Source organism: Gallinula chloropus (genome assembly GCF_964237585.1).
Source record: "Gallinula chloropus genome assembly, chromosome: 26".
Taxonomy (NCBI): domain Eukaryota; kingdom Metazoa; phylum Chordata; class Aves; order Gruiformes; family Rallidae; genus Gallinula; species Gallinula chloropus.
Window position 1 is genome coordinate 2,308,035 of NC_140111.1, and position 15,379 is coordinate 2,323,413.

At 56.4% G+C, this 15,379-nt stretch overlaps 1 protein-coding gene across 1 annotated transcript; it reads right to left on the bottom strand.

Moving 5' to 3' along the window:
- Window positions 1-545: 545 nt before the first annotated feature.
- EPOP (elongin BC and polycomb repressive complex 2 associated protein) lies at window positions 546-2,741 on the bottom strand (the record flags this gene model as incomplete). The annotated part of the gene is made up of 1 exon (XM_084275675.1): window positions 546-2,741. One exon carries the CDS (start codon window positions 2,739-2,741, stop codon window positions 546-548), a length of 2,196 nt encoding a protein of 731 aa, XP_084131801.1.
- Between the last annotated feature and the right edge of the window lie 12,638 nt (window positions 2,742-15,379).

Here is a 15,379-nt window from a genome sequence, read left to right on the forward strand (position 1 = left end):
CATCCCGAATCCCTTTGCTGGGAATACCGCATGGCGTTTCGCAGCCAGGCGAGAAGGGGGGAAGGCATCCCTGTGTGCCCCCCCCCACCCCTCCCTTAACCCGCCCAAGGGTTTGTTCGAGTGTTTTAGCTTCGGCCCTTCAAACTCCCCGCGAAACCCAGCCCGGACCCTGGCGCATAAACCGACATTCCAAAAAAATATAAAGGAAATTGAAAAATTAAAGTCCCCTCCCCCGGCCAGAGTGGGGAAAAACCCCCCTCACCCCCTCAGCCAGAGCCGTGCACACACTCGCAGCACCCCCGAAACGCTCCTGCACCCCCCGGACCCCGCACGGCTCCTCCGGGCAACCAGCTCCCCGCCTGGGAACGCCCGGCTCGGGCGGCCGAGGGGCTCAGCGGGACGGAGGGGCCGGTTCCCCCACCCTTCACGACTCCCCGAGCACCCAGACCCATCCCGGCCGCCCCTCCCCAACTTCCCACCCCCCCGCCCACCCTGCAGCTCTCATCTGTTGCATGTAAACCTTTCCTCCGGGCCGGGCGCTGTCCTTAGAGATCCTCCAAGCTATAGCCCCGGAATTTGAGGCTGGGGGGCACCGGGATAGCGTTGCCCCCCAGGTGCCAGCTCCACAGCGGGTGAGTTTTGGAGAGGGCCCAGGAGTTTTTGACCCCCAGGGAGGAGGCAGGACACAGGTCCCCATCTTCCCCCACGACCAGGGAGGGAATACAGGGGAAGTTGCCCATGAGGCTGAAGGAATTCCGAGGCGGGGTTGGCCCGGCGCTGCCGAGGCGTTTGCAATGAGTGTTTCCCTTTTTGGCATTCCTCCTTTGAGTCTTTTGTGGCCTCCCTTTAGAGGAGCTCTGTTGCCTTTCTGCCTCAGCGCCTCTGGCAAGGCGTCTGCGCTTGGCATTCCTTTCCGAGCCATTGCCTTTCAAAGCTTTGTTTGACAAGGTGCTGGGGCTCTCTGCTCTTTTGGAGCCGGGGGATTTGAGCTCTGCGGCTTTACAGGGCTCCGTCCTCCCTCCGTGCCGCAAACTTTTCCCGTCCAGGTTGAACCCTTTGGCGTAACACCACAGCTTGGATTGCCGGATCAGCCGGTCAAAGTGTTCCCGACGGGGCTCCCCGGGGGGAGCCGGGCCGAGCCCCCCCGCCAGCTCCTGAGCCGGGGGCTGCGGGGCCGAGCCCGGGGCCGGCTCTTGGGAAGGCGCTCGCCCGGCTAAAGCTCCGCTTTGCCTCTCTGCCTGGTCACTGGGGCCTAACGAGGCTCTATTGTTCGAGGCATCTTTGTGCAAATCCTTCCCTTTGGCGCAGGGCTCCGCGTCCCCAAAGCCTCCCTCCTTTTGTTGCGGATCCCCCCCAGGGGTGCTGCTCGGGGAGGGAGGGGGGGAGGAGGAGGAGGAGGAGGAGGAGGAGAAGGAGGAGGAGGAAGGGGAGGCCTCCTGCTTTGCGTACAGCTCCGGCAGCGGCTGGGCCCCCGAGCCCAGGGCTGGAGCCGGGCTCAAACTTTCCAAAGTTGATGCTCGCAAAGTCCTGGCCCAGAGCTGCTGCGAGAGGAAGAGGAGGTTGGGGTCGGGGCGCAGGGCTTTGCCCACGTTCGGCGGGGGCTCGGCGGGGCGTTCCTCGCCGAGGGGTTCCCGGGGGGGCTGCGGCTGGAAGCGGGGCAGAGCCGCCTGCCTGTACCGGGTGCTCTGCACCGAGTCCCCGCTGCACAGCGAGCTGCTCTCCGACTCCGAGGAGCTGCCTTCCTCGCTGCTGCACGAGGTGTCCCCTTCCTCCTCCTCCTCTTCCTCTTCCTCCTCCGACGAGTCGCTGGAGGTGGCGGGGCTGGACCCACCGAAGTCCAGGCTGGAGTCCGAGTCGCTGGAGTAGCCGGCGGAGGTGCCCTGTCTCTTGGGGCCCGGGAAGACGGAGGAGCGGCCTTTCCTGCCGGCCGACGGCCCCTTCTCCGCCGGGAAAAGCCCCTTGGCGCAGCAGGGACCCCGCTTGCGCCGGCCCGGCTGGGCGAGCGCGGCCGCCTGCGCGGGGGGATGCGCGGCCGCGGGATGCAGCAGCGCCAGGTCGCGGGGGTACCCGGCCAGGACGCCGGCGAAGAGCCCCCCCCGGCCCGCCAGCCCGCAGCCCCTCCTGCCCCGGGGGGGCTTCTCGAAGGCGGGGAAAGCCCTGTGGAAGGGCTGCGGGAGCAGCGCGGCCGGCGCCGAGCGCGGCTTGGGGAAGGCGGGGGGCAGCTTGGGGCGGCCGGGGGCCCCGGGAGCGCAGCAGCCGCCGGCTCTGCAGGGCGGCAGCAGCTGGGGCCGGGGGCAGGGGAAGAGCTCCCCCGGGTCCGGCAGCAGCAGCTGCTCCCTCCTCTTGCTCTTCCTTTTCCTCTTCCTCCTCCGGGGGCTGAGGCTCTTGCAGGAGGTGCAGAGAGCCTCCAGGTCCGCCTTGGAGATGAGGGAGCATTTCACCGCCCGGGTGGGCACCGAGTTGATGGCTTTGAGGGTCCGGAGCTCTTTGAGATCGCAGCGTCGGCTCTTGATCTTTAAGGTTTCCATCTTCTTGCTGATGGTGGTCCTGGGGATATCCTTAAACAGGTCGCTGAGGACCTGGGCCAAAGCAAACATCTGGGTGCCATTGATCTGTAAGTATCCCAAGTTTATCCCTTCGATTTCTTGATAGCCAGCATGAAAATCCCCCGGCCTGGCTTCCCCATTGTAATCCATGGTAGCTGGAACAATTCCGAAGGTCCCTTCGCAGGTCAGGAACATTTTGCAAGGAGCATTTACTTTGTCTCTTTCAAAGGGGGCATTGAAAATAAGGACATATTTGTTTCCACTCCCTGATCACACACATCCCTACCCCTCCGGAGAGGCGGGGGAGGGGAGGCGAAGGGAGAAAAAAAAAAGGGGGGGGGGGGGAGAGAGAGAAGCCAAAGCAGTCGATCTCCCTTTCAAACGCTCCAGTCAATGGTTTGCAACATCTTCCAAACACCCAGTTCCTCCGCCTGTACCGGGCCTTGGCTCTTCGTCTTCCCCCTCCCCAGCAAAAAAAAAAGAAAGAAAAATAAAGAAGTCAAACATCTCGCATCCTCCAGGCTCCCCCCGGCCAGCTCCCACCCCGCGGCCGCGCACCCCACCTTCCACTTCAAAAAGAATCTCTTTGGGGCGGGGGGGGGGAGGAGAAAAGGGGGGGTTGGGGGGGGAGGAATCAACAAGCACAGCCCCCCCCCCCCCCCTTTTTGCTGTGCAAAGCCACTGAGATGCTTAAGCAAACAAAGCTACCGACAAGGAGGAGGGGGGGGGGCGGAAAAATGGTAAGGGGGGGGGTTGTGGGGGGGGCGCGCTGGGAGGCGGGGGGAGCCCCGGGGCTCCGTGCGGCTCCCACCTTCCCCGGGCTCCGCACTCGCGGCCCCGCCGCCGCGTACGGTATATTCTAGGGAACACCCCACCGAGCCGTCCCCGCCACCCGCCAGCTGATTGGGCACTCCAGCCCTGTGATGTCATAAAAACCCCAACATTTCACACGCACACCCCCGCGCAAAACCTCATAAACCCCTTGGGCGGGCCGCGCAGCACCGCGCAGCACCGCGCAGCACCGCGCAGCGCGACTCCCGGGCGTGCCCGCGGCTCCACCGCCCCCAGACCCGGGCGCACACAATAGAGGCGGCCTCGGGTTTGGGCCGGTTTATTATCTTCCTTTCCCAAAAAATCCTAACATTTAGCTATAAATTAGACACCACGCAGCGTTTGGCGAGGTGACGGTAGCGCCGGGTGTCCCCGCTTTGTTTCCGCGGGTTAGTTTTTTGGGGTAGGGCTGGTTTTTTAGGAGCGGTTCCTGCTCCTTCCCAAACCCGCCCGGATTCCTCTGGGATGGGTGTGTGTGGACGTATAGATTTAATAAAGCGTGAAAGATATTACTCTAAGCGAGTTGTTCGAAACGATTGACTCCGCGGCAATTCATCCTTCAGCCCGGAGTGGAATGCTTATTAATTGCCAATTACTGTATTTATGATCTTGGAATGAGCTGGGGCTGGAGCGCGGTATCGACAGTAACATCGGTCATAGAAAAGCAATGCTCAAAGATATTTATATTGGGGGGGTTTGGTTTTTTTACTCACACACGTTCTTTATTCACTTCGCATCTTTTTTTTCTTCCGAACTCTTTCTTTAAAAAAAAAAAAAATTAAAAATAATAATCATTAATAATAATAATAATAAAAAGGAAATTATTTTGCATTCCTTCGCGCTGCTTAACTTTATTGCAAACTTTAAATCCCAAGATCTCCTCGGCGGTTGGTAGCTCGCTCCTGCCTTACAAACCAGGCGATGTTTTCTCCCCCCCACACCCCCCAAAAAAAAAATAAGCTGCGGATTTCTGTCTCCAATGAGGGGAGAGAATAAAAAAAAAGGATCCAAAAAAAAAATAATAAGCCCTCCCCCCTAAAAAAAAAAAGAAGCCCCAACCCCTTACCCAGCCCGGAGCTCCATTGTCCCGTCCCTTCTATTCCTTTATAAACCTGAAGCTACTTGAGCGAAGTGAGTGGAGCCGCGGAGGCTGGAGCGAGGGATTTTAACTCTCTGCTCAGGAGGCTAATTTTGGGGAAACAGTTACCTCGGAAACCTTTCTGGGGGAAGGGAAGCTGCAGCTCTGCAGCGCATGCTGTTCCCTTTCAAGCTTCGTCTGTCTCCCACATGAAAAGTTGCTTTTAGGCTTCCTCTGCTCGCTCTTCGCCTGTGTGTGTGTGTGTGTGTGTGTGTGCGGTTCCGATGGCAAAATCTGGGTAATTTGATAATAATAATTTGTTAAAACTCTATGTACGACCGACCACAAACGCTCCCGATTTAGAAACAATCCAAAAGGAGGAGGAGGAGGAGGAGGAGGAGGAGGAAGCGCATTCCTGAGTATGCGTGGAGAATTAAAAAAAAAAAAAAAAAAGCCAAAAAATTATAAAAAAATACTTAAAATAACTCCAGCAACTCCACCATCGCCTCGGATTTGGGAGCGGAGATACCTGGTTCGCTTTTACCTTCTCGCCGGCTGGCGGGAGGGGAACATCCCCCTCCCCAAACTGCCGGGGGGATGGGGCGGGGGGGGGGGGAGAAATCACTGCCAGGGTTTCCCTCCTCCTCCTCCTCCTCCTCCCCAGCACCCATGGGCGCACACACCCCCCACACACACACCCCACACACACACCCCCTCGCCCCACCTCCTCCCCCAAACGCTTGGCCTCGCTGCGGAAAGAAAACACCCCGTTTTTCCAGATCTGGCCGCGTTAAACCACCACATTTCACCCTCGTTTTCCACAGGCAAGAGTTTCCTGTGAGTAAAGGTCTGCCGGCCAACACAAACACCGAATTCCTCTTTGTTTGGGCAGAAGGGGAGGGGGTTGGGGGGGGGGGGGGGTGGGTGTTGGGGAGGGAGTTTGCATCGCGATGGACGGAAAAGTGGCCGGTTAAGGGGATACTGCAGCTTGTTGCGGTGGTTCTCGGCGAGGGACCACAAGAAGTCCTGCTCGCAGCCAGCCCGGAGTTTCCCTTCGCCAACACAAGGGAGATCCTGGGGAGGGTTTTTTTTCCCTTCCACATAAAGCCAGAGCCATTTTACCTATAGGCTGAGCTTTGCTCCGTGCCAGACTGGAGGAGGGGAACGTGGGGTGGAGGGAAGGAGCTGGCAGGGAATATCCCCCGGCCGGTGGGGTCTGGGGAAGAAAACCCGACTCCGAGCAGCGATAGAAACTGTTCCACATCGCTTGGGGGGCTTTAGAGAGGACCCGGAGCCCACCCTCCCCCAACCACCTCACCCCTCCCTTCCATCCCATCGCCAGGCAGGAGGAACCGGGGCTCAGGAGCCTCGTGCAGGGAACGTATGGAGACGGCGTTTCCCAGGAAAGCTCAGTCCATACAGCACGAACAGGCAATCATTGGGCTATGGATGAAGTTCAGGGTGGAATGGGGGGGGGTGGGGAGGGGTTGATGTCTCTATAGGGGTGCAGGCAGCTCGGTGTGGGCCCTACAGAGACTCTGCAAACCTGTCTGTGTGTGGATGTGCACACGTAGACTGTGTGGATCAGCACACATAGCCTGTGTGGATGTGCACACGTAGGCTGTGTGTATATATGTACACATATACTGTGTGTATCAGCACACATATACTGTGTGTATCAGCACACATATACTGTGTGTATGTGCACACGTAGGCTGTGTGTATATATGTACACATATACTGTGTGTATCTGCACACATACTGTGTGTATGTGCACACATATACTGTGTGTATGTGCACACATATACTGTGGTTGTATGTGCAGACATACACTCTGTGTGCATATATGTGCACACATACCCTGTGTGTATGTATGTACACACATATACTGTGTGTATAGCTGTGCACACATACCCTGTGTGTACGTATGTACACACATATACTGTGTGTATAGCTATGTGCTCACATACACTGTGTGTATGTATGTACACACATATACACATAGATACCTACAGGGGTGGGCAGGCTGCTCCTGGCCAGGGTGGTGGCTCCCCAGCACACATGACACATTTTAGGAGCCCCATGAGTGCTCCCTGTTCCTGTGTCCGCGCTGTAGGGCTGCAGGGCCCCCCCCTGCTCACAGAGTGCGGAGTGGGGTGTCCCCAGCCCCTTCACCCTCCCCCCGGACAGGCGTTCCTAAGCCTGCGGTGGGTTTTGCACTTCGTTGTTGCTGGGGTGGCTGCAGGCCTGATGCTCCCGGTGAGGGCTGGGGGCGAGGGAGGGGGCTGGGGGAACTGGGAACGGGGTGGGGGGGGGGACTGGGCTGCACCGATCCCCAGTGATGCTGCTTGGGGAAGTGGGTGCAGGCGGGAGGCCCGGCACTGCCCGCAGCCGAGGTGGGGGGGTTGTGTGTTGGTGTGTTTATTGCTCTGTTTGTGTATCGAAATATTCGCATCTCAGCCCGGCTACTTCTTCGGGGGGGTGTGTAGAGGGGTGTCCAGTTGCCCCCGGGAGGAGAGGACAATAGCCCGGGGGTCCCCATGGTAATCCTCACCCGCGCAGCATTCCCGGGAGATTTCTCCCTCATCCCTCTCAGGGCTGGTTGTTCTCGCAGGTTATGGGGATACCCCCACTTCGGGGATCCTGGAGGCGCAGGACCCCTCTCCCTTCCACCCTTCTCTCCTCGCTGGAGCGGCGGAGAAAGGGGGGATGGGGACAGCTGGGAGCGAAATGAAAGGGGCGGGGAGGGTAGGGGGGCTCCTCAGGTTGGCTTCCTTCGGTAAACTCATCCCCACGCACTTCCCCGAGTGGGCTCGGGTTTAGCTAAGGTGCGGGTTTGCCTGACGCGGAAGTGCCCCCGCACACGGCGGGATGCAGGCGGGTGGGGGGGGGTCCACCCGCGTCCGCGGCCTCCGAGGACCGGGAGCTCCGCGGGGTCCGGGCGGGATGCGACGGGTCTGGGCGGGGGGGTGGGGGGGGTGGTTGTCCCCGTACTGCGCGGTCGGGGTGGGCTCCGCACCTCCTTCCCGGGGGTCTCGGGCAGAGACAGAGCAGGAGCCGCCGCAAACATCTCCCGCGGGCGCGGGGCGCAGCGCAGCCGCGGAGCAGCGCGGATCCCTCAGGCTCCGGCTGGGGCTTCCCGTGGGATTTCCACGTCGGTTTCTCGGTGCTTCGTTTTCTATTTCACTTGGTATAAGGACATCAAAGCTCGGGGAAGGAAATAAAAAATAAACTAAAAAAAAAAAATCCTGAAAATCCCAAATACGCGCTGGCTGCGCGGGTGGGGAAGGGGCTTTAGGGGGCGGGGGTCCCCTACATGGGTTGTGCGCGGGGTATGTGAGGTCTCTCAGCATGGGTGGGGGGTGTTTGGTTTTGCTTTGGCAGCTCAAACCCTGCTTGCGGCTCTCCCGAGTTCAGCATCCCTCGCAGAGAGCCGGCGAGGAGGGAAATAAGTGAAGAAGAAGATGGAGGAGGAGGAAAAAAAAGCAGGTGCCAGCAGGAAAAGAGGGGAGCTGCTGCTGGTGGGAGCTGGGGTGAGGGCAGGGAGCGAGCAGGGAGGACTTGGGGAGGCACTTGGGGAGGACACATCACGAAAAAAATAATGATTAGAAAAAATTAGAAATAATTCGAAATTCATATCGGCCCAACCGAATTCTATTTTGATCTTTTTTTTCTTTAACTTCTTTTCTTGCAAGAAGCAAATCCCCGAAAAACGAGGTGGCCCAAATGATGTCAAAACCCCTCTGCGCGGAGAAGGCTGAAGGAAGGGGCAGCCCGGCCGTGTGTAAAGCTGAGACCCCTCGGGGAACGCTCCCAGGGCAGTTCCCATCCCAAAACCTCCTTGGAGAGGCTGCTGTTTCCCATTTTCCCTCCTCTTACTGGGGCAGGGTGGGCCTGGTGCTCCCACCAGGAGCTCTGAGCTCTCTTGATGCGCGTGGAAAAAGCCCTTTGGCTCCCATCGGAGAGGTGTTTGCAAGGAAAATACCCAAATTCTCCTTCTTTCTTTTAAATTTCAAGCAGTTTGTAGAAGACCTGCGATGTCGGAGGGAGCTGGGAGCTGCCCAGCACCAGGCACTGGTTACACCCTTCATATTTTGATCAGAGGCTGTTACTCCTGACAGGCACTTAAGCTGTCCTGCCTGAAAATATTTCCACAAATCACTTGGTGCACTGGCTTTTTAAACGTCCCTGGTACATTTTCACAGGCTACAGGAGGGAGCTGGAAGAAGCAAACCCAAACCCCACCATCCCAGCCTGCGGGACAGACAGGCGGACAGGCCAGGGCCAGCCCTGGGAATAACAAACGCCTCCTTCACTTTGGGGTGGTGGGGAGCTTCGTGGCTGCTATCCCAGCTCCAGGACCTATTTTTGTGTTGCCAGAAGCCAGGGATTCCTAAAAACCTTTTAGATGCACTCACAGGCAGAGATATTCCCTCTCATTCCCACGGGATAAGGTTATTTTTCAGGATTTCTGTCTTAGTTTCCCAAGATTTCGGATTTATTTCCAATATTTCTGTCTTATTGTCCAAGATTTTGGTCTTACTTTCAGGATTTCTGTCTTATTTTTTTCAAGATTTCTCACTTATTTTCCAGGATTTCTCTCCTTTCTTCTCCGTGAGCAGTTTATGAATAATAATCCATGAAACCGAATAATAACAATAACAATAATAATAATAATAGTAGTAGTAGTAGTAGTAGCAAAAAAATCTCTCTATTCTCAACCTACACATCCAGCCCGTTGCATCACTCATTAATAATACCTTAATAAACAAGCGGGGTTTGAATTTAAGTCATTCATTTCCAGGTTCTGTTAAAAAAGCAGCTGCCGAGGAGGGAGCGCGGGGCTGTGCGGGGCCGTGTGTCCCTGTACCCGAATTTGCTGCTGTTACTGGATGTTTGGCTCTCTCCAGATTGATTTTTTCCCCTCTCTATTCCTCCCCCCCCTTTTCCTTTAGGTGTTCCCCCAGTGCAAACAAAAGCAGTATTTAGGGACAATTTATAAAGATGCAAATCCAGCCCCCCCACCCCTCCTCCTTTGTTTCAAAATACAAAGACAGAAAAGTGGGGTTGGTTCGGGACTGAGCTCGGTTTAGGGGGGGCGAAGGTTGGGGCCATCCCGGCTCTTGGTCCCTTTTCCCTCCCCGGAATATAAAAAACACCCATCGCCTTCTTTATTCTCTTTTTTTTTAGGGGAAAAAAAATCCCACCACAAAATAACAAATAATAAATGATGGAAAAAGGCGGAATCGGAGGAAAATCGCGGGGTTTACACTCGGGAAGAGGCCCGGGAGGAGCTGGAGATTGCATCAGACCAAATGGTGCGGCTCAGCCCACGTTTAAAGGGTGTCTCGGGGCAAAGCCGGGAGGTTTGAGGCGAAGCCGGGGCAGGTCCTGGGGAGCAGATCCCCAAAGGATGGAGAAACGAGTCCTCGCTTCATCATCAGCTGCGCTGGGTTTGCTCCGGAGCTTCTTCGCCTGGTTTTACTGGTGTGGGAGGAGGGTCCCAGCCCAGGGAATTAAAACCTCTCCCATCCTTCCACCGGCTTCAAACATCCCAAGGTCGCTCGTTCAAACTTTCGCCTTTATTTCTATCGCTCTTAATAAACAGCCTTTCAGCATCCTCCAACAAAGAAACCACATTTTTCCAGGGAGCAGCTGAAGGGAATTATCCAGTAATAAACACTGCCAGCTCGGAGGGGGGAAAAAAAAATGTTTGTTTGTTTTCCTAAGTAAATACAACTAAATTCTTCCAAGGAGGTTTCTTCTCCTGGAGAAATCCTTATGCAGGGGCTGGGAGGAGGTGAAACTCCTGGGGAGACTTGAAGGGATGCGCTCCTGGAAAGGGAGAATCTCCCTTTTCCTGCTCTCTCCAACCAGGCTATGGATTTTTTTTTTCCTCTCCCCTCCCGATTATTTAAAAAGATGATTTTCGTGGTGATGGAGAGAAGTGTTTGCCTTTTAAAACATCCCTCCCCTAAAAAAAACCAAACCCAATCAGACTTCTAAGGGAAAGAAATAAAGCAGTTTGGAGGTGGAAGTTTTCCTGCCGCAACCTTAAAGCCAGCGGAGAATTTATATTATTCCCCTGTCGCCTTTTGATCTTCCCCATATTTCAGGGAGATTTGGGTGTTTTCTCTCTTCTTCCTTAATCCTGCTAATAAAAAGATGAGCAGAGCAGTGAACGATAAGACCGGAATATTTTCTTTTTAACAAATTTCATCTGAAGAAATTTCATTCTTGAGGGGTGTGTGTGTGTGTGTGTTTCTCCCCTTTAAATCCAACCCAGCCAAATCAGGGAAAGTCTCTTATTATACCTGACCCGTTGATTTACTTCTAACACAGGATTTTAATCTCTACTTCACTTTAGAATTAAAAGAATGCTGGAAAATATTTTTTGTTGCTAAAATCAGCTTAAACCAAAACTCTTCTTTGCATTTAATAAGTGCCGGTATCAGTAGAAATTACAGGAGATGCAAGAAAGCCACAACCTCCCAGTCTTTTTATGGGACAAGGAATGATCTTGAATATCGCCTTTTCCCTCACAGAGCATTTTATATTCTTTGGGAAGCATTTATCAGTCCTTATTTAAATCGCACCCATACCTACAGCCTTTATCCCTGCCCTTTGGAGTGTTGTGTTTCCAGCAGTTGCGATTTCAAATTCCTCCGCAACAGGAAAACACCCTCGGAGCGTTTTTAAACTGTGTAAAGTTCCATGTTGTCAAACTTTAAAAGGGAGGGGGAAAAAAACCCTCTTTTTTTATTATTTCTCTTTTTTTTTTTTTACCTTTTACAAAGTATTTCTCCTGCCTGTTATTGATTGACAAGTTTATTATTATTATGAATGGATTCTCCCATTTCCCAGTCCTCTTCAAGGCCTGATGTGGATTGAGAGCCTGACCAGTTGCTTATTGACCCATGATGGCTATACAATGACCCTGCTGCCCCCAGCCTGACCCTGGGACCCCCGAAGGACCCAGCCCAACAGAACAGGGCTCAGATATGCAAAGTTGGAGCTTTATGGGGTTTGGGGAGGGGAGGGGGGAGGTTGCAAAGTGGGCGAGGGTTTCATTAACAAAAATGTGGTTATTGTAAATAAATGATATTTAAAAAAAAAAAATAGGCAAAAGGACTGTTTAAAGGAACATGTCCTGAAGGATGGAAACCACCTTCTGGATGGGGAATGCTGGAAGCCTCCGAGCCCTTTTTATACCCACACAGGCCTAATTGGTGACAATAAAAGGAGAAAGGCTGACACTGCTGAGTTTCCTGCCTGCCTGGGTGATGCTCAGCAAGTACCGCTCGATTCCAAACCCAGAACCTTACCGAATATCCCCCAAGTTTGAACTGGCATCCTCCTCCGGGGAGGAAAAGAGAGGAGCAGCATGGAAAGGCCCACTCCATCCCAGCTCTTTTCCCTTCCCTCCCTCCGAGCATCCCTGGGTGCGGATGCCCGCGCAGGGCTGGAGTGGGGGAAGCTCTCCCCTCGGTGTGTGCTGGGGGCTGGTGCTGGTACAATGAGAGGAAGAGAGGCTGATTAAAACCGGGATGAAATGCTAAGAATAAAAAGGGTTAGAGATGATATCAGCGTCAATATTCACCCTTTGTCTTTTTACCCTCTAAGAGAGGAAACGAAGGGGAAAGTCATCTCCTCCTGCCCCCGAAACGCAGCTCCTCTGCTTCGGTACAGTACAGGGAATGAGGGGGGAGCTCATCATTATTTGTGAGAGGCAGGAGATGGCCCAGAAAGCGTTTGTTTTGTCAAACAGCATTTCGCTCCATTTCAGAAGGTAAGGGGATCTGCCCCCCACCCCTCGCTGCTCCCTCATTTAATGGAGATACAGTTGTTTAAATAATTTCCCTCTTCCCAAAACAAATGCGGGAGAATGAGAGCTCATTTTTTATCCTAATTGATGGATCGCCGAAGACAAGCCTTTGAAGAAAACGGCTGTCAGCAGTGGGAGATACCCGGAGCATCTGGGTTAGATAGGTAGAAAGCAAGGAGCAACCTGCATTCTTTGCGAGGCTGGATGCTCTGGGATTAGAAACCACCGCGATTGCTTCGGATTTCACCAGTAAAACAACCAAAACAAAACCAAACCCCATTAAAAACCCCAAAACCCCCAACCAACCAAACCCAACAACCAAACACCAGCAGCAGCAAGTTGTTCTGACACTCTCAGAACATCTGGATTGTAAAGTTTGCTGGTTTCTGGCAGCAGCAACGATCATCATAAAACCTCTCCCAGGGGGTTTCGCCAGGGTTTGGGCTCGACCCGGTGGAGAAGTTTGTTCTGGTTCACGACAGAACATGTACGTGTGCGTGGACATGGGGGAGAACACAGCAGATCCCTGTGGATCCGGAGGGGAAAAGCTCTTGCAGCTCCTCGTTGCGGGGCCCGTGCAAGGAGAAGCGGATTTGGGGGGATGGAGAGGGCGTGTGTGAGTTTAAATACCCCGAATTTGGGTTTAAACCCCAAGGTTTAGGGGAGATATCTGCACCTGAACTGGCACAGGGGAGCACCCGGAGGAGCCCTGGCCCGAAGTGGGTGCGGTGGGGGTGCAAGGGGCCCCGCACACACGGGCACACGGAGCTGTGGGGTCTCCAGACCCAGCACCGCCCGGGCAGGAGCTGCTCAACCTGCTCCTGACCCGGGTTAAACCCTGGAATTCGGGAGGGGAAAATGAGTTATTGAAGGGTTCTCGAGTGCTTCCCGCACATCACGCCGCGGGTCGAGGAGGGGTGGGGGTGGGGAAGTTGCATCTGTTTGTTTTTATTTGATTTTATTATTAATTTTTTTTAACACCCAACTGCCAAATGGAGACGCCGAGACCCGAAGGGAGAGGAAAGCACCGAGCTGGGGAACAATAAACACCAAAATATTCGCCTTTCACTCCCAAATGGACATTTCAGCCTCCGCTCCGCTCTCTAGGAATCGCCTGGCAGGGATGTCCCGCTCCGTGAGGGGGGGGACAGGAGAGCCTGTGGCTCTGTGTCCCCCGCGTGTTGTGTGTCGAGCCCCCCACCCCAGCCCCACAGCCGCCTTTACCTCGCGGGCGGCGGGGGGTGTGTGTCTCTCACCCCCAAATTGAGATGAGCCAAAGAGAAGCCTTTGGGGAGCGGCTACGGGGCTGCTCGCAACTTATCACCTAAAAATCACGGTCCCTGAGGGAGCGGACACCGAGGCACCGGGGGCAGGGTGAGCGGCGATCGCTGCCGGGGTGCGGGGGATGTGCGGGGCAGCGGCGGGGTCGGGGGTACCGCGGAGGTGGGGGGGCTGAGGGCGGGAGAGCCGGCTGCAAGCCAAGGAGGGGGTGCTGCCCGGCTTCAGCTGGGGGTACCCGGTGATGCTATAGCCGGGGTGTCTGTCGCAGGGTCCGGCTCTGCTCGTCCCGACTATTCCTCCTCCTCCTTCCACTGAACATTCTCTTCGGTGCTTGTCCAAAGCGACCCATAAACACACGTGTCGTGCCCCATCTCGGCTGGTTTAAACACCCTGGCAGGACGGTGCCGGTGCCGTAGCCCCCGCACCCCCCCGCAGTCCCTCCCCGCTGCCAGAGCTGGGCATGAAATAGCGGTGACAGCGGCAGGCGCCGTCCTCCCGCTCCATCCCCGCACCCCGCGCCCCTCCGCACCCCTCCGCTGCCACCTCCCGTCCCCCCGGGCGACCCCCTCCCCTCCGCAGCCCCTTCCCACTCCCGCACCTCTCGGTACCGGCTCAGTCTCGCCGGTAACGTTCCCCTTTCCCCCCCCAGGCTCCTTCCCGTGCCTCCCATCACTTCGGGGCTCTGCCAGCGCCCACTTTCAAAGATGCTGAACATCCAGCAACAGCTCCCAAACCAAAGGGGTCAGGGCTGAAAGGTGTTCCTGGCCTGAGACCTCCCCAACTCCTTTGGGGTGACCCCGGTTTGTCAGGGAGCCGCGGCTGTGCCCGGGCACCCCCCTGCACCTCCCTTCCAGGAGGATTTGGGTTGGAAGGACTCGCACCCCAGGGAGCCTCAGCCCCAAGCTTCCTCCTGAGGAAGAGCACGGTCCCAGCGCGGATTTTCTCTTCTAAACCCGGACGCTCCCGAAGGAAGCGCTGCTCCTCTCCAGCTGCCGGGATGGAGAGAGACCGGGATGGGGCGGGATGGGGAGAGCGGGGGCTGCGTCGGACAGACAGGGCAGCCGAGCGGAGGATGAATAGATGGATGGATGGATGGATGGATGGATGGATGGATGGATGGATGGATGGATGGGTGGATGGCTTGGAGGGAGAAATAGTCGAGGAATAGTTCAGTCTCTTGTGATCATTCCCGTTCCTGAAAGGTTTCACCCTCCAAGGAAAAGTCGACGCTTCCCTTAGAGCGGACCCCAGCCCTGAGCTCCCACCTCCTCGCCCTCCCCCTCAGGGCCTGCCCGGGGCCAGTCCCCGTCCCTGCCCGCTGCCCCGGGGGCGCGGCCGAAGGATACGGGTTTGGGGGGGTGGGGGGCTTGGGGCTCTCCCGGCCGCGGGCTCAGCCCCCTCCAAAACAGCCGGGGCGGGCGCGCGTCCGGCGGGGAAAGGCGAGATGCTGGCGCCGCCCGGAGGTGTCCCACCGCCAGCCTGGGAGGGCACGCGTTTGGGGGGAAAAAGGGCATTTTTAGGCTTCGCCCAGCAGAGGTCTCCGGCTGCCTTCCCACGAGCAGCCGGCGGCCCCCGCCCCGGGGCCACTCCCGGCCCGGGGCCGGTTCTGGCACCCACCGGCACTCCACTCTCCCCCTGCCCCCGTCCTTCCTCGGTCCCCGGGGCATGCGCTCAGCCCCACGGCCCCGAGCGTCCCGTCCAGGCGTCCTGAAGCCCTTGGGGATGGTACAGACCCCATCCCGGTGTGTGTGTGGGGGGGGGGGGGGGGGGGGAGGGGGGGGGAGGGGCTTCTCCTCTACGAGCTTCAGCCACAAAACT